Source organism: Colletotrichum spaethianum (genome assembly GCF_022836535.1).
Source record: "Colletotrichum spaethianum MAFF 239500 DNA, contig08, whole genome shotgun sequence".
Classification (NCBI taxonomy): Eukaryota; Fungi; Ascomycota; class Sordariomycetes; order Glomerellales; family Glomerellaceae; genus Colletotrichum; species Colletotrichum spaethianum.
In genome coordinates, this window is record NW_026054778.1 from 567,104 (window position 1) to 583,931 (window position 16,828).

Genomic DNA, 16,828 nt, shown 5'->3' on the forward strand with positions numbered 1-16,828 from the left:
GAAACGGTGGCAGGAAAGTTACAAATCGGTTGTCTGACAATACACCATGGTGGCCGCACCTGTAAAAACCATAGCTAACCTGCATTTTAAAGGGGCGTTCTGTGCAAGGATTCGCACCAACATCTTGTAACCACCTGTTTATTTTCCGTCTTGCTTCTGGGTCACAGTCTCTACAAAATCTTTCTTTGCCCTCTTTATCGACGCCACCGACCAGCAGTAGTTGTCTACAGCATCAGACAACACGCTGCGGACATGTCCCTGCCTCATTGTGCGTCACTCTCTGCGCCCTTTTGCCCACTCCCTGAGAACGTTCTTCTTCAGCTTCCCCGTGCTAGTTTTGGGAAGCTCGTCGACTACCTCAACCTCGCGAGGCACCATGAACTTGGAGATGCTGCTCTGGTGCTTCGCCCACGAAATTAGATCTTCCCCCTTCAGAGTCTTGCCTTCTCTGACCGTCACATAGGCTTTAGGTCGTTCGCCCCAGTGAGAGTCAGGCACCGCGACGACGGCCGCCTCGAGCAGATCAGGATGCTGGACGAGCATGCCCTCGAGGGCCACCGATGAGATGTTCTCACCCCCTAGAATTACGTTAGCATCGAAGCCACGACGAAGCACGAGACTGCTTACCTGAGATGATGATATCCTTCGCTCGATCGAGGATCTGGGCAGATCCATCCGGATGCCAGACTGCCAGGTCTCCCGAGTGCAGCGCGCCTCCATCGAACAACTTCTTGCTTGCCTCGGGGTCTTTGTAGTACTCTTTGGCACAGATGTTGCCAAAGAACACAATCTCGCCAATCTCCTTGCCGTTCTTTGCCACATCGATGAGGACACCTTCCGGTTGGTCCGTCTTGATGATACGAATGGGAAGACTCGTCACGAAGCCGTGGCCCTGACGAGCCATTTTGGCATACTTCTCGCTGGTTGGGAGGTTCTCCCACGAGGGCATATGGTAGCCTTTGGTGATGGGTCCATACGTCTCTGTCATTCCATACACGTGGACGGGGAAGAGATTGAGATTTGTCTGTCCGCGTTAGCAATACATCGATAGAGTGAACTGATTTTTGCAAGACAAACTTACCATCTGCTCAAAAAGATGCGCGCTCGGGGGACTGGCAGCCACGGTTACTCGGACTTCGTGAGGCAGCTTCTCGGCCTCCTTCGCGGAGCATAAGAGAGTGTTGACGGTAGGTGCCGCCTGCGTAGACTGTGTCAGACGTTCAATCCCTTTAGCATTTCGACTAGTGGTACTTACATTGAAGTGAGTGACGCCTTCTTCTTTCAGGAGTTTCCAGATGAGAGGATAGTCAATCTTTCTTAGGCATACATGTGTACCACGCACTGCCGTCACCGCCCATGGGCTAATGTAAAGTTAGTATGAGAGTAGGCATAAACGATGGATTTTCTTACAAAGTCCAACCAACAGCGTGGAACCTTTGACTAGTCAGCAAGGCCTTTTTTTCATATGGGCAGAATAAGTCATCACTCACATAGGCAACGTCCATAGCTACAACACCGAAGCCCGCAGTCAGCGCCGACATCACACGAAGCTGATCTGACCATTACTTACATATTTGCAGCGCCCAGTGTGATAGTTTAGGCCCGATTCAACGACGTTTCCGATGGCTGCAAAAGTGACAATCATTAGTGAATGTCAATAACGGATAGGCATTCTGACAACTGTTGGAACATGAGACACATACCGGCCAAGTAGGCTCCCCGGTGAGTGTATACAACACCTTTGGGCCGGCTCGTGGTCCCCGAGGTGAACGGAATGGCGAGCATATCATCCTCGTTGCCACACTGAGAGTGAAGCCCTGCCCACCCCTGGCCATGTAGACTGTCATACTGCAGCCCCTCCAGGACAGCGTCATCAAAAGGACCACTCAGCTCTCCTTCAGTGGCATCAGTGTCTGTGTCGACGATCAGGGGCACATTTGGATGCTTCGCCTTAAATTCGTCGAGCAAAGAGACGAACTCGTGGTCGACGATGATGGAGTCAACCTCGGCAAAGTCGAACATGTAGGTGATGTCATCCGGCTTCAACCTGTAGTTGACACCCACATTGACCCCACCAGCCGCAGCAATTCCGAAGATGGACTCGAGAAAGGCGGGAGTATTGGGCGCCAGAATCCCAACCCTCTTAAAGCCGTGTTTCTTCAGATAGTAGGCGAGGCCGCGTGCTCTGTCCGCGAATTCAATGTAAGACCGTCGCAGAGTTCGGCCGTTGGCCGTTATGTGGAAGATGGCTTCGGCATCTGGCTCTATCGCCGCGGCACGCTCGAGAAAGAAGGTTGGAGAGAGTTGGTGAATGTGGTGCTTTGTTTGAGGCTCATCCTTCTTCGGCGCTGACGACGAGAGAAGGTGTCCAAGTATGTTTTTGAGACGAGATGGAGGGCTGGACATGGCAACGGTAGCTTGAAACTTTCAGGAAAGCTGAAGAGTAAGATGTAGCAATGGATCCAAGGGAATGATTGATCTGAGACTGCGCTTAAAACGGTTCGTCCAGTAAATGACTTTGCTCTTGGGTACAAGCACTGCAGATGAGGAGTAGATGGTGAGAAGTACGGACTCCCGCAATTGGCGGCAGTCGTTCATTGCACTTGCCAAACAGACGAGGAACGCCCTTCCTCTTACCCGGTGGCCGAGCATGGCTTAGCTGCTGGCCGTGCTGGCATACCCCAACTGTCCAGCTGCTTGAGACACTCCAATACACTCTGCACTTTACCACAGCTCCAGTTCCAGCCCAGCTCCAGCCGTCGGTTGTCCTCGGTAGAAATTACCCCACACTTGGCAACTGCGGTCCAGCTCAAGCTCCTAGGCACATTTGGGGTTTGCACGCTAGGCCACCGACTAAGGAGAGGCCATGTTTACATAAGCAGCATCACTGGCTCAAGGACTACCTAGGAGCACGTTGTGGGGTGAAGCGTTCCTTGAGGTACCTTAGTCAAAAAGGGGGCCCACTGCCACTTAACAGAAAGTCGCGTCGCCGTGCCACCGACCACGCCTGTAGCCTTGCGCGACCAGGAGAGCAGCGCCGCGCGACGCCAATGCCCGAAATTTTATCACCGACAACCCTCCAAGCAATCGCCATCACCATCCCTTCCACCCGTCCAGACCATCTGCAACTCAAGCCGGGCGTCGCTCACTCACCTCTTTTGTCTTGGTCGTCGCTATATTTGCAGCACCTTTCGCCGATCCCGACCAACCTTCTTCCTAGCTTTTCGACCTCTCGTTAGCAACCATGGCGGCTATGTGAGTGCCCAGTTCGAGCTCTTACCCTGCGCAGATCCCACCCTGCGACTACCCGTCTGGTGATTGCCCTTTTTCCAAGCAAATTCGCGCAGTAAAAGGGCTTCCTGATCACCATCACACGCATTCAAAGTGGTCTCGGTATCATCAAACCGCAGCAGCTAACAAGATGCCTCCTACTAGCGAGAGTTTCGATAGCATCTACTTGGATCTGTCCAAGGAGAGCGGCAAGTGCAGATTCGCCGAGAGCGGTCTCGGATGGAAGCCTGCAGGCGGTGGCGATACCTTCACCCTTGACCACAGCAACATCGCCTCGGCGCAGTGGAGTCGAGCTGCCAAGGGCTACGAGATCAAGATCCTTAACCGAGACTCGCGCATCATCCAACTCGATGGATTCCAGCAGGAGGTAAGGAAGCCTTCCTGAGCCCCTCAATAATCAAGAAAAGCCGAGCTAATTAACCACTCGGCGCGCAGGACTACGAGCGTCTGGCCAAGATCTTCAAGAACTGGTACAGCACCGCTCTCGAAAACAGGGAGCACGCCCTGAGAGGATGGAACTGGGGTAAGGCCGACTTCGGAAAGGCCGAGCTTTCCTTCAACGTCCAGAACCGACCTGCTTTCGAAATCCCCTACTCCGAGATCTCAAATACCAACCTGGCGGGTCGCAACGAAGTCGCGGTTGAGTTCTCTGCCCCGACGGACCAGAATGACACTGGCACAAATGGCCATCTGGGTGGCGCGCGAGGCAAGGGCAAGAAGGCCGGAGCTGGCAAGGATCAGCTCGTTGAGATGCGCTTCTACATTCCCGGAACCGTCAAGAAGGAGGCAGAAGGCGACGATGCCGGCAGCGATGCCGGTGAGGAAGAGAAGAACGCCGTCACGCTGTTCTACGACACTCTGATGGAGAAGGCCGAGATTGGCGAGACCGCGGGCGATACCATCGCTACCTTCCTGGACATTCTGCACCTTACACCCAGGTACGTGCACATGGGTCACTCGTCTCAGTCGACCCTTGCTGACATCTCAACAGAGGACGTTTCGACATCGACATGTACGATGCGTCTTTCCGTCTCCGTGGTAAGACGTACGACTACAAGATCCAGTACGACGCCATCAAGAAGTTCATGGTTCTCCCCAAGCCGGATGAGACCCACGTCCTGCTGTGTGTTGGTCTGGACCCGCCCTTGCGCCAGGGTCAGACGAGATACCCCTTCATCGTCATGCAATTTAAGAAGGATGAGGAGGTTACAATTGATTTGAACCTCACCGAGGAGCAAATAGAGGAGCGGTACAAGGACAGACTCCAGCCTCATTACGAGCAGCCCCTCCACCAAGTCATCACCTACATCTTCAGAGGACTTGCCAACAAGAAGATTACGACACCGGCTAAGGACTTCCAGACGTACGTTGCACCCCGCCCTCCCTACTGATCAGTTCCACGCTAACCCTGACCAGGCACCGTAACCAGTTCGGAATTAAGTGCTCCATCAAGGCCAGCGAAGGTTTCCTGTACTGCCTGGAGAAGGCCTTCATGTTCGTGCCGAAGCCTGCGACGTATATTGCCTATGAGCAGACGGCATCCATCACATTCTCCCGTGTCGGCGGCGCCGTGTCTGCGCTCTCGACCTTTGACATCACCGTGCAGATGAAGAACGGCGCCGGCTCATCACAGTTCAGCAACATCAACCGCGAGGACCTCAAGGGGCTCGAGGAGTTTTTCAGACTGAAGGGCTTGCGTGTCAAGAACGAGATCGATGAAGAGTCGAACCTGATCGCCGCTGCCCTTCGTGAGCAGGCCATGGACGACTCTGAGGAGGAGGTTGTCGGTGCCGCCAAGGCTGACCGTGGTTCGGCCGACGAAGATGAGGAGAGTGTGGATGAGGACTTCCGCGCCGAGAGCGAGAGTGACGTCGCTGAAGAATTCGACAGTGACCACGAGAGTTCGGGCTCTGGCAGCCAGGAGAGCGACGTCGACAATGCCGATGACGATGCCGAGGAGGAGGACGATGATGAAGAAGAGGAAGAGGAGAGGCCCAAGAAGAAGAAGAAGACGGGCTAAACCCGCTTCGTCTGTCTGGTTTGAGGCTTGTGAATGGCGTGAGGAGGTTGATGGGCGTTTTCTGGACCCGGACGGAACATGTAACAATACGATTATCCACGTGCATGCTGGCCGACAGGCCATCGTGGAGCCGAAGCAAAAGAGGCTAATACTTGGGAAGAGATCTCGAGAGGAGTGCGGAACAGACGGGGGTTCTTTTCTTGCAATACCAGACCTTTACGTTTATTTTTATTCATCCTTCCAGTTTTCTTGAATGTATCTGCGCCTAGTACCTATGTGTCTCCTGGTGTCCTTACCTGCGCAAGTGGGGTCAAGGTAAGCTTGGCTTGGACGCCCACTGAAGGTGTGAGTCAAACCACTTTTTGAGACGCAGCCACCTATTCCTACGCCAGTCGAAGAATCGTCCTCGTCGCGTTTGCAAGAGCAATCGCCGCGCGCGATGGATAAAAGTGTCGCCTTACCAGGCACGACGGCCTCCATGCCGCGCATCGGCCTCGGCGTGTACCAAGTACGGGGTGTGGAGTGCTTCCGCGCATGCCTCGCGGCCCTGGAGGCCGGATACCGACACATCGACACGGCCCAGCTCTACGGCAACGAAGCCGAGGTGGGCAGGGCCGTCAAGCAGTACCTACAGCAGCAGCAGCAGCAATCACAAACCAACGGCACGGCGCCCGTGACGCGGGAGGACATATTCTTGACGACCAAGATCGGCCGCCCGGACGGCGGCGCAGAGAATACGTACCGGAGCGCGCTGCGGAGCGTGCGGCGCGTCGCAGGCGAGGCCGGGGACGGGGACGGGGACGGGGAGGATGAGGCCGAGGCCGGGTACGTCGACCTGTTCCTCGTGCACAGGCCCGTCGAGAAGCGCCGCGAGCTCTGGGCCGCGCTGGAGAGGCTGAGGGCGCAGGGGCGGGCGCAGGCGATCGGGGTGAGCAACTTTGGCGTCGGCGCGCTGGAGGAGATGCGGACGTACGCGCGGGTCTGGCCGCCCTGCGTCAACCAGATTGAGGTGAGTCTTTTGCACGGCCTAACCCCCGCTGCTTCTGGGCCCTCTGGATCGTTGACGAGGGAGGATGGGCGCGCGCGCAGGTCCATCCGTGGTGTCAGCAGCGGCGGCTCGTCGCGTACTGCCGCGCGCACGGCATCGTCGTGCAGGCGTACAGCCCGCTCGCGCGCGGGCGGCGGATGGGGGATCCGGTGTTGCGAGGTGTCGTGGAGCGGGTCCGGCGTCGGTTGCGGGGCCGGGACGGGGCACCGCGCGGCGGCGGAGGCGGACAGCCGGAAACAGATACGGAGAAGGGAAGACAAGGGGTCGCCGTGACGCCGGCGCAGGTGCTGGTTCGCTGGTCCCTGCAAAAGGGCCTCGTGCCGCTGCCCAAGAGCGGCAGCGCGGCAAGGATCAAGGAGAACGCCGACGTGTCGTGGTTCGAGCTCGACGGGGAGGAGATGGCGATGCTGGATGGGTTGGACATGGGGGCCGAGGGGGCTTTGTTTCCCGCGAATGTGAGCTAGCACATCCCCGACCGCCTTACATGGCTAGACGAAGGTGGACCTAGATGGGAAGGGGGGGAGACCCGGACGTTTACAAGTGACATGTTTTTAAAAATGATTGCCTGTCACTGGATCCCACCTTCCGGGCCCGGTGCTTCCTGCCGGACAATCACGCCCAAGCAAACATGTCTTCAACAAAAGCCTGGGAAAACATCTGCGGCGGGGACGGGATTGAGTTTGTTTGGTACCTGTAGGCGGAAAAGAAAAGCACACCACCCCAGGTCCTGGAAACCGGCATCTCAAAAGCATTCAAACCTCTGAAAAGCAACAAAGCCCCGCCCGGAGCAAAAGACGCTGGGAGACATGACGGAAGCGCCCCACGCAGAAGGGCCCCCCTCCAGCGGCGGGGGCCAATGCGCTGCGAAGCAAGGCGGGAGATCCGCCGAGACCTGGCGTTTACACTCGTACTCATACGTACTCAGCGTAAAGGCGTCCCGTGGGGGGAGAGGGGAGTCGCCCTCCACTGAGATGTCCGGGTGCCACTGGGGTGCCTTGTGAAAGGTCACCCACTGCCCCGGGCGTGCGTGGTTGAGGTGGGACGCGGCGAATGCTAGGTTCTCCTGGAAGCTTCGACTGAGCTGACCTTGCCCGCTTGGCAACCTTCCCGCCTGCCTTTGCAACAACTTTGGCGGGGGTAAAGATCAACGGGCAAACAAAACATTCGACAACACCTCTAGCGTCAGCGGAACCTACACTAGAAGCTATCGATCCTTTGCTTAATTTCTGCCTGGCAGTCCACGTCCCAGCCAGTTGAAGAACGATTACAACGGTTTTTTCCTCTTTTCGATTCAGCAAGAAACACCACCAACGAACATGAGTGAGAGTAGCTTGCAACGCGCCCTCCGCGGCGGCTGCCAGTGCGGGCGCAACAGTTACATCATCGACGTCCCTCAGGCCACCACTGAGAGAGCGCAGGTGCTCTTTCACACCGACTCCATGCACAGTAAGTCGCACCTTCTTCTCATCAAGTCCTGTCGCGAGTGTTTTTTCTTCTCTTTCTTTCTCATAGATCTTCATGCATGCGATTGACACGCCTTACCTTTGCGGATGTGCGGGAACTTGAAAGCTAAGAATGGTCTGATGCGCAGGAGTCCCTCTCGCAACCCCACTAGCCGCCATGATCCGCGTGCCGCTCTCGTGGTATCGCAGCTCGACTCACGCCTTCTTCCCGGACGAAAAGTACTCGACGATCCGCCGTGTCTTTGAATCCTCGTCGAATCACCCGTCCAAGAGGCACTTCTGCGGCTTCTGCGGTACGCCCTTGTCCTACTGGACGGAACGGCCCCAGACCGAAGCCGACTACATCCATCTGACGCTGGCAAGCCTCCGAGGCGAGGATCTAAGAGATCTGGAAGACCTGGGGCTGATTCCCGAGTTCGAAGAGGCGGAGAAGCAGCCCGCAGTCCCGACAACGACCACGGTAGTTGGACGGGAGACCCGCGGCGTCCCGTGGTTTGAGAGTATGATCGAGGGGACCCGTTTGGGCAGTCTGCGTCACAGCCAAATCGTTGACCACAGCAAAGACGGGAAGATCAGGGTCGAGTGGGAGATTGTGGAGTGGACCGACTCGGACGATGTCAACGACGTGGCTCCAGCGGCCGAAGATGTTGACATGACGGCGAGCCTTCCTGGGAAACGTAAGATGGGAGATCGAGATGATACGGATGCGGCTGTGGACGCCGTGCAGTGAGCCCCCGCCCATGTCGTGCATCACAGCAGCAGGGTAGGTGGTAACAAGGCCGGGGTAGCCGAGCTGGGCCGACTCACCATCGTCCCGGCTTCCGCACACCTCGGTGAGGTTCAGGCAGAGTCTCTGGACAGGGTTTTCGCTTCGGGGAGAGAATGATACGTACTAAGAGGCATGGATGAGATGCTGCAGAAGTGCAGTGAGACGGAGAGGTACCGGCTGGGGCGTGTCGAGACGTGGAAGGGACGTATGGGCCGATGAAAAGGATGGCCAAATCAAAGCGAAAAAAGAGAACCGGAACAATCGGGCAGAGATGTGCGACTCTGAGGTGCCCACGATGAGAAGAGTAGCCATCGAACAGGCGGCTTACATAGATGCGTCAATGATGACATGTGTAAAAGCTCCGATGATTAGCCGCTAGTTGTGGTTTGCTGCTTGATGTATAAGCTCCCGGTGCTTGGGCCCGAAGGCTCGTTGGCTCGATAAGACGGACCCGTCATCCGGCTGAGGCGGCTTCGTCGGCCGAAGATGAGAGCAATAGCGTAGCGAGGGCATTTTTGGGAGGGAAATACCAGTCTGTAGCCTTCCACGCAAGCATGAACCGGCGGTTCTTCATGTGGTACTCGCGTGTGGGAAGTCGCGCAAACAAAGGCGGTAAAACTGGAGCTGGGCGGCTTTGGAGGGGCGGAATTGAGAGTGCGAACTGCACCGTGGTAGTGCGAACCTGACTTTGATGTCGTATCCCGACTCGAGGGGTGCATGATCGCGGCATCTAAGAAGGCAGAAAATCCGGGTTGAGACTGATGCTGATGCCAGGTGTCCAGTCGACATGTCGTCTATATTAGAGCCTTGCTATGAAGCTGGGGGTGGGCGGCGCCTAGACGTTGCGGAGATGTTGGATGAAAGCCGTAGTTGGAGAAGCCCATCGCTGGCTACTGTAACATTGGACGAGTCGGGAGTCAGGTAACGTCTCCCAGGTGGGAGGCTCTCCCGTCCGACGTCCGCTCACCGAAACCGACAGGGATCAAATGGTGGGACCCGGACATATGTTTGGCAGTTGGGATCGGGTGGTGAGTAGTGGTGGTGGTGGTTCATGATGGCTGATTACCTGGCGTCTGGGAGACGAAGGGACATCGGGAGAATTTCCCGTAGCCTCTCCCTTTTTGCCTGATGCGAGCGGCTGCGTACCTTGGTACGAGACACGGCGAAACACGCGTAAAAGGCAGATCTGTCATGAGCCGATTCTAGTGAAGCAACCAGACAGGAAATGGATGTGCCATCTTCAATCGATGAAGCGTGAATCGTCACCCGAGGATTTGGCGAGGACTCCCGTGAGATGCATACTGCCGCCATCCAGGGTGTCAAGGGAGAGGTGTATGTGCGTGCGCGCGCGTGGGATGCGTGGCTGCAGAGCTTCTAGCGCTTTTTATGTTGGCTCTTGTTCCGAATGCAGGTCGACGCCCAATGAAACGGTCGAGGGAACCATCAGGTGAGGGATCGTGGTTCGTTCGTGTTTCGAATCGGCTCTTGCGAAGGGCTGGGCAGAGGAACGAGGTGAATTTTCGGAGAGACGGGCCGTCGTGCGGTTTTTCGCAAGCGGCGGACGAGGGAAATGGGGGAATTTGGGAAAAAAGGGACCCCACGGCGGGGTAATGGAAGGCGCCCCTGGCCTAGCACGCCGTTCTGCTGGTCCCCTGTATCTGTATGTACTGTAATAGTATCTGTAGCCGGTGCGAAGACAAGGTACGCGACCGGGCACAAGGTATCGGGATGGGCACATGTACATTTGAGTTTGCTGCAAATGGCCCCCCCAACGGACGGGGTTATTCACGGTTCAGTGGCGGCAGCAGCCCTAGAGACGGTGAATCCAACAGCGAATGGAACCAGAACATGTGCCTTCCCTTCTCGCGCCGAACTACAATACCCTGGCGTCTTGCTCGAGGTACTGCGTTGAAGGTTCCCTTCACGGGGCAAAGATACGTATCGATACCTGTCCCTCTAGTACTCCAACCCTGCCACCAACGCCGTCATCTTCGGGCGATGTCCAGTCTTAGCTCTTCGGTGACGACGGTCCGACACGGGAGAATTTCTGGAGACGTCCTGGGTGCCAGATTGACTACGCGGGACCACGAAACGCTATCCTGTATCCACTCCACATCCTCGTCCCATGTTGTCGTCGTCGTCGTTCGCCCGCGGGTGTTTGTCCCATCTTTGGACGCTGGATCCTTGCAGACCAGTCTATCTACTACGGATCCTGCTGTCCATGTACCTCACTTTTTGCCTAAAGTTGCCAAGGTCGTCCAAGTACCCCCATACAAACAGTAGCCATGGCATTTTAATTGCGCCGCTTCTTTCTCGTGCGTCCCTTGCCCAATTCCGTATAAGTATCGTGGCAGCACCTCAATTCCCATCTGTTCAAGGCCGCCTCTTGCTCTCCTCTCTCCGTCACTCTTCTCCCGAACCGACTCGAACTTTGTTTCATCACGGCTATCCACTGTTGCTGAGTGGTTAGTTCCGCCGGGACAGTTCATTCAACCTTCACCCCCTCATCCCACAAACAACGTCCCTAGTATTTGGCCCGCAAAACCACACTGTCGGAAAAGCAAGATACCAACAACAACCCGTAGAAACTCTTGCAAACCAACCCACCCATCATGTCTCTTCCTAGCGACTTCCTCTGGGGCTTTGCCACCGCTTCGTACGTACTTCGCTTCGCCATCATCCCGCATCACCAACAGATCCATCGCCGACCATTTCCCATATCCCTGGCCATTGTCACCATGCATACTCGCGCCGTCTCCCGCCGACGTCCCAATCCGGACAACTAACAAGCATTCTCCCACCACCCTTCGCTGTCCTCCCTCCGTCTTTCCCGCGTGCAAACCCTATCTCCCAGTCACCCCTCTGGCGTCACCCCACTCTCTTCTTTTTCCCCTCTCACCCCCTCATCCTCCGCTATTATAACAAGCAAGCGCAGAAATATGCCATGCTACACCCTTGCTGACACTATCTCCTACCCATCGCAGATACCAGATTGAGGGTGCTGCCGAGAAAGACGGCCGTGGCCCTTCCATCTGGGACACCTTCTGCGCCATCCCCGGCAAGATTGCCGATGGCAGCTCCGGCGTCGTCGCTTGCGACTCGTACAACCGCACTGCCGAGGACATTGCTCTGCTCAAGTCGGTTGGCGCCAACACGTACCGTTTCTCCATTGCCTGGTCCAGAATTATCCCCGTCGGTGGTCGAAACGACCCCATCAACCAGGCCGGCATTGACCACTACGTCAAGTTCGTCGACGACCTCCTCGACGCCGGCATCACCCCCTTCATCACCCTTTTCCACTGGGACCTCCCCGATGGACTCGACAAGCGCTATGGCGGTCTCCTGAACCGCGAGGAGTTCCCCCTCGACTTCGAGCACTACGCCCGCGTCGTCTTCAAGGCCATTCCCAAGTGCAAGAACTGGATTACCTTCAACGAGCCCTGGTGCTCCTCCATTCTCGGCTACAGCAGCGGCTTCTTCGCTCCCGGCCACACCTCTGACCGTAGCAAGTCCTCTGTCGGCGACTCTGCGCGCGAGCCTTGGATCGTCGGCCACAACCTCCTCGTTGCCCACGGCCGTGCCGTCAAGGTCTACCGCGACGAGTTCAAGCCCACCAACGGCGGCCAGATCGGCATCACCCTTAACGGTGACGCTACCTACCCCTGGGACCCCGAGGACCCCGAGGATGTCGAGGCTTCCGACCGCAAGATCGAGTTCGCCATCTCATGGTTCGCCGACCCCATCTACTTCGGCAAGTACCCGGACTCCATGCGCAAGCAGCTCGGCGACCGTCTGCCCGAGTTCACCCCCGAGGAGCTCGCCCTCGTCAAGGGATCCAACGACTTTTACGGCATGAACCACTACACCGCCAACTACATCAAGCACAAGACCACACCTCCCGAGGAGGACGACTTTCTTGGCAACCTCGAGACCCTCTTCGAGTCCAAGAACGGCGAGAACATTGGCCCCGAGACCCAGTCCTTCTGGCTGCGCCCCAACCCTCAGGGGTTCCGCAACCTCCTCGTCTGGCTCTCCAAGCGCTACAACTACCCGCCCATCTACGTCACTGAGAACGGCACCTCCCTCAAGGGCGAGAACGACATGCCCCTCGAGCAGATCCTCGAGGACGACTTCCGCGTCAAGTACTTTGACGGCTACGTCAAGGCCATGGCCGACGCTTCCGAGAAGGACGGTGTCAACGTCAAGGGCTACATGGCCTGGTCCCTCATGGACAACTTCGAGTGGGCCGAGGGCTACGAGACCCGCTTCGGTGTCACCTTTGTCGACTACGAGAACGACCAGAAGAGATACCCCAAGAAGAGTGCCAAGAGCCTGAAGCCCCTCTTCGAAAGCCTCATCAAGAAGGAGTAAGCTTGTTGTGGCGAGTTTGTTCGGGCGACAGGGGTAGGGAGCATCCATACACGTTGGAAATGCATACCTTTCAACGAAAATGTGAAGAGAGCCCGGTGCCGCTCATGACTGATGTATGAAGATGTTCTGTTTTGTTATGATCCATCATGTAGTTTGGATATATGAATTGCCGAAATGAAACCCGGACTCGACCCTTGCCCCTGTCCTTGTCCTTTCAGTGAGCTCGTGACTGCATGGTCCAACAGCCGTCTGGTTCTATCACCTAGCGGCTAATCATCAATCAGTCTTGATTACTCCGTAAGCTTTGTTTTGACACGTTCCGCGGCGCTGAGTGGCTGGTGATTCCAAAAGGCCATGGGCATTTGTTATGGACAACTGCCGAACCAGGCTTTGAGCCGCTTCGGTTCAGAGATATGGCATCAGCTCACACGTCCGATACCCTCATGAGGCGGAAGCTCGGGACCATTGGGTAGTGGTCTATGATATAGAATTTAGCCATACACGGGAAGCCCCATTTGATGACCGCATTGCGTTTGGGTACCGATGTGACGCGGCCTCCGTTGCTTGGTTTGAAGGATAGAGGACTGAGTGCCTAATGTGTTGGACTGCGCAATGTCGGGAAATTGGTTTTCATGTCTAGGTGTTGCATAGAGAACAGCCTTGACCCTACAGGACAAATGGCCTTCCAAGATACCAATCATCATGCTGGATCTGATTTATGACACTTTTTGATGAATCATGTACTGGGGTTGGGATGTGATGAGAAGACCCCAACCGGGTTGCCCATAACGCAAGGAGGTAGATTATGCGTGGCATTTTTCGGGGGCGGAGGCCAAGTTGCGAGCTTCCTAGGTCAGATATTCACCCTCTTTTCTCGTGAAAACAGGTCCCGAGATGCACTCTTACGTTTGCTATTTCTGATTTAAATTCACGTAGGTAATCATTACAGGTAGAGCCGAATGCAGAGGCCTCTGGAGAAGCTTCTTATGGTCTCGATGTGAGCTTCGACTTCTCGATCGTCGCACGGCATTGTGGAGTCTCTCCTCTCCAGGTCTTTTACCCAGACCGGTAAATCGGGTTGGTCAGTCGCGTGGATGGATAGCCCTCCTGCATGCCCGCTTACATGGCCAGTATTAGCCGGCAACGCCGTTCTTGAGTTCGGCGTTCTCATACAGATGGCTGCTCACCTTTGCATACGGTGGATCGTCAAGGGCTTCAGACTGTTATTCCTCGGGGCAGAGACCAGATTGCGGCAAGGGTGGTTTCGCGGCTGCTGCTCTGCAATCCCACCATCGTGTTCCGTGTTCGTGGTGCACACATATCATCCCGACCCCCTTCCGTCTCCGTCTGTCTTCTCCGTCCTTCTCATATTCATCAGGTACTCATCCACAAGGAAGCCGGAGGGGCAGGGACCGTTTCCACGAAGCTGATCTCATGCCTACCCAGATGTCGAGCATGATGGTGTTGATGAGCCACGTCGGAGAGGCGGAAAAGGCCCTCGACTCTGAGGCGCTTGGACGAATGCATGCCGTCGTGACGAGACAAGTGATAGTCGAGCAGGGACGTCTCTCTCTCTTAGCTTATCTCACATTCGTGATGTCGGGGTCGTTGCTGTTGGTCGGTCGTCTCGTCATTCCTGAGCTTCACGCTTGTGTAAATGCGTCAAAGTTAACCGCATTAGACAACTGTAGAAAAAGTCAGTCATTCTTGGTCTGCTTGCATAGGGGCAAGGAGCAGGACTGCGCCTCGAATTGGGACGGGTCCGATGATTTACGGCTTCCAGAAACGCAATAGATTGTACGATCACGAAATAACCCAAGAGCAGTTTATGTTTGCTTTTCTCGCCAGTACCATATTCAAAATTACGGCAATACTCGCCATGACTTACCTGACTATCGAGTTAGTAAGTAGCCAGCAGACGTCATGTCTGCGACATCGTCTTAACAGGTACCACATCACCAACCCCCCTTGTTCCTTTCCTTTCCCCCCTTCGTCCTCGCCATACCCGACGGAATTCCCCAAGTGCCCATCTTCCCTCCTGCCGTCCGCGAGGCTGCCAGCCCCGGAGTCCACACCGCCACCACCGCCCTCCTCGTCCTCCGTCGCCTCAGCCTCCGCCTTCGCAGCCCTCCTCAGATACCACTTGAAGACGTACACCAGGATCTGCGCCATGAACACCTGCTCAATGGTATACAGCAGCACGGGGATCTGGATCAGCGCCCGCGTCAGGTCGTCCGAGCTCGTCCACATGGCGGTCGCCAGCGGGATGCCCAGGGACGTCGTCTTGGCGGCGCCGCAGAAGCACACGGCGATGGTCTGCTCCCGCGACAGCTGGCGCACCGTCAGCGCGCGGCGCAGGAACTCGGGCCCCGGCGCCCGGCGCACCCGGGGTTCACCGCCTCGCACGCCGACAGCGGCGGGCGTGCAGCGTAGAAGCAGATGAGGGTGAAGAGCGCGTAGAGGGCGACGTTCATGAAGACGTTGAAGATGATGGAGGCGTGCGGGGTCACGAAGAGCGCGCCCGTCTTAAAGGCGGCCGAAAAGGTCGTCCTGTTCACTCACCGTCAGCGGGAGAAGGAAGGGGGCGGCAGGATCATTGCGTGGCGCTCTGTCGCCAGGCAACGCAGCGGGAGGGCTTTCTTCTACTCACCAGACGAGCAAAATCAGACAAAACGTCGACACCTTGGCGAGGTAAAACGTCCTCAGCGCCCACTCGACTCTCTTCTCCCAAAACCACCGCACCACCTGCCCCACCGCCAGCGGCAGCAGGACGCTCAACCCGAGCTGCTTGAGGACGTTGGCGTACATGGCGCCGAGGGTGCTCGGGTTGGCGGGCTGCCAGTTGGCGAACTCGGGCGTCTTGGGGATGAAGCCGTAGATGAGGCCCGGCGAGATGAAGCTGCCCAGGACGTTGCCGATGACGACCTCGATGATGGCCGCCGCGTCGTCGCCGCCCGAGGCGCGCGTCATGACGACGTTGGAGGCGATGGTCGTCGGCAGGCACGAGGCGACGACCATGCCGACGATGATGGGGGTCGACAGGACGTTGTTGCGGAGGCCGCCCGCGGCGATGATGATGTGGACTATGACTTTTCTTGGGCGTTAGCCATGCCTCCTTGGCCGTTGCTTGTTGTGTCTCTCTGGAGTGAGGAGAGGAGAGGGAGCCCTGTCTCTTACTTAGTAGTACTACGGGTATGACGATGAAGCTGATGCCCTGGACAATGATGTGCAAGCGCCAGTTGGTGAGGTTCTGCCGCAGCTTCGCATGTGAGAGCTGCAGGCCGCTGACGAGAAAGATGATGGCGATGCCGCCGTAGATGATGGAGTACTCGGACCTGATCGGTCCGCCCCTGGCGGCGACATCTTCGCGGTCAAGTGGTTAGCGATGCTTTTCGTCCGAGGCTGCGGTGCTCTCCGGGGGTGTCGTCGCAATCCAGTCGGACTTACTTGGGAAGAAGTACGCAAACACGCAACTCAGACCGAACCCGATGACGAGCCACTGCGCGAGCACGAGCTTGAAGAGCTTGACTGCCCTGGCCCGGAAGCGCGCCCACGCCGACGCGTCGGACGGCCGCTTCTCCTCCGTCTCGTTCTGGCCACCCGCGGGGCCGGCCATGGTTCACACTGTTCCGAGGTTCTCAGGGCCGAACGGGCATCGGGGGAGGCTCAGCGGGAAGCGGTGAAGTGGAGTCAAGTCGATTCGGAGTCGTCCCGGGCGCGGAACCCCCGTGAACTTAAACCAAAGTTCACCCCCGCCACCCGTGGGACGAGATGCGGGCAAAGTGCCAAGACTTGTCGTCAAAGGAAGGCGTGTTGAGGTTAAATGGACCTTCAAGGATCCGCGACACTGTCGACGATTCCTCGCT

At 56.8% G+C, this 16,828-nt stretch overlaps 5 protein-coding genes across 5 annotated transcripts; 3 read left to right on the plus strand and 2 right to left on the minus strand.

Annotated features, from left to right (window-relative positions):
- Positions 1-273: 273 nt before the first annotated feature.
- Positions 274-2,406, minus strand: ColSpa_04006 (putative acyl-activating enzyme 1, peroxisomal; the record flags this gene model as incomplete). The annotated part of the gene is made up of 7 exons (XM_049270218.1): positions 274-578; positions 628-1,024; positions 1,082-1,207; positions 1,256-1,361; positions 1,491-1,507; positions 1,571-1,626; positions 1,704-2,406. The coding sequence occupies 7 exons, from the start codon at positions 2,404-2,406 to the stop codon at positions 274-276; spliced, it is 1,710 nt and encodes a 569-aa protein (XP_049126175.1).
- A 1,015-nt stretch (positions 2,407-3,421) lies between these two features.
- On the plus strand, positions 3,422-5,311 carry ColSpa_04007 (FACT complex subunit ctc-1; the record flags this gene model as incomplete). Its single annotated transcript, XM_049270219.1, has 4 exons — positions 3,422-3,658; positions 3,727-4,229; positions 4,283-4,654; positions 4,708-5,311. 4 exons carry the CDS (start codon positions 3,422-3,424, stop codon positions 5,309-5,311), a joined length of 1,716 nt encoding a protein of 571 aa, XP_049126176.1.
- A 2,364-nt stretch (positions 5,312-7,675) lies between these two features.
- ColSpa_04008 (uncharacterized protein) lies at positions 7,676-8,552 on the plus strand (the record flags this gene model as incomplete). The annotated part of the gene is made up of 2 exons (XM_049270220.1): positions 7,676-7,805; positions 7,975-8,552. The coding sequence occupies 2 exons, from the start codon at positions 7,676-7,678 to the stop codon at positions 8,550-8,552; spliced, it is 708 nt and encodes a 235-aa protein (XP_049126177.1).
- Positions 8,553-11,203: 2,651 nt separating this feature from the next.
- On the plus strand, positions 11,204-12,962 carry ColSpa_04009 (beta-glucosidase 1B; the record flags this gene model as incomplete). Its single annotated transcript, XM_049270221.1, has 2 exons — positions 11,204-11,247; positions 11,576-12,962. The coding sequence occupies 2 exons, from the start codon at positions 11,204-11,206 to the stop codon at positions 12,960-12,962; spliced, it is 1,431 nt and encodes a 476-aa protein (XP_049126178.1).
- A 1,884-nt stretch (positions 12,963-14,846) lies between these two features.
- On the minus strand, positions 14,847-16,578 carry ColSpa_04010 (uncharacterized protein; the record flags this gene model as incomplete). The annotated part of the gene is made up of 5 exons (XM_049270222.1): positions 14,847-15,293; positions 15,359-15,512; positions 15,613-16,045; positions 16,140-16,325; positions 16,410-16,578. The coding sequence occupies 5 exons, from the start codon at positions 16,576-16,578 to the stop codon at positions 14,847-14,849; spliced, it is 1,389 nt and encodes a 462-aa protein (XP_049126179.1).
- Between the last annotated feature and the right edge of the window lie 250 nt (positions 16,579-16,828).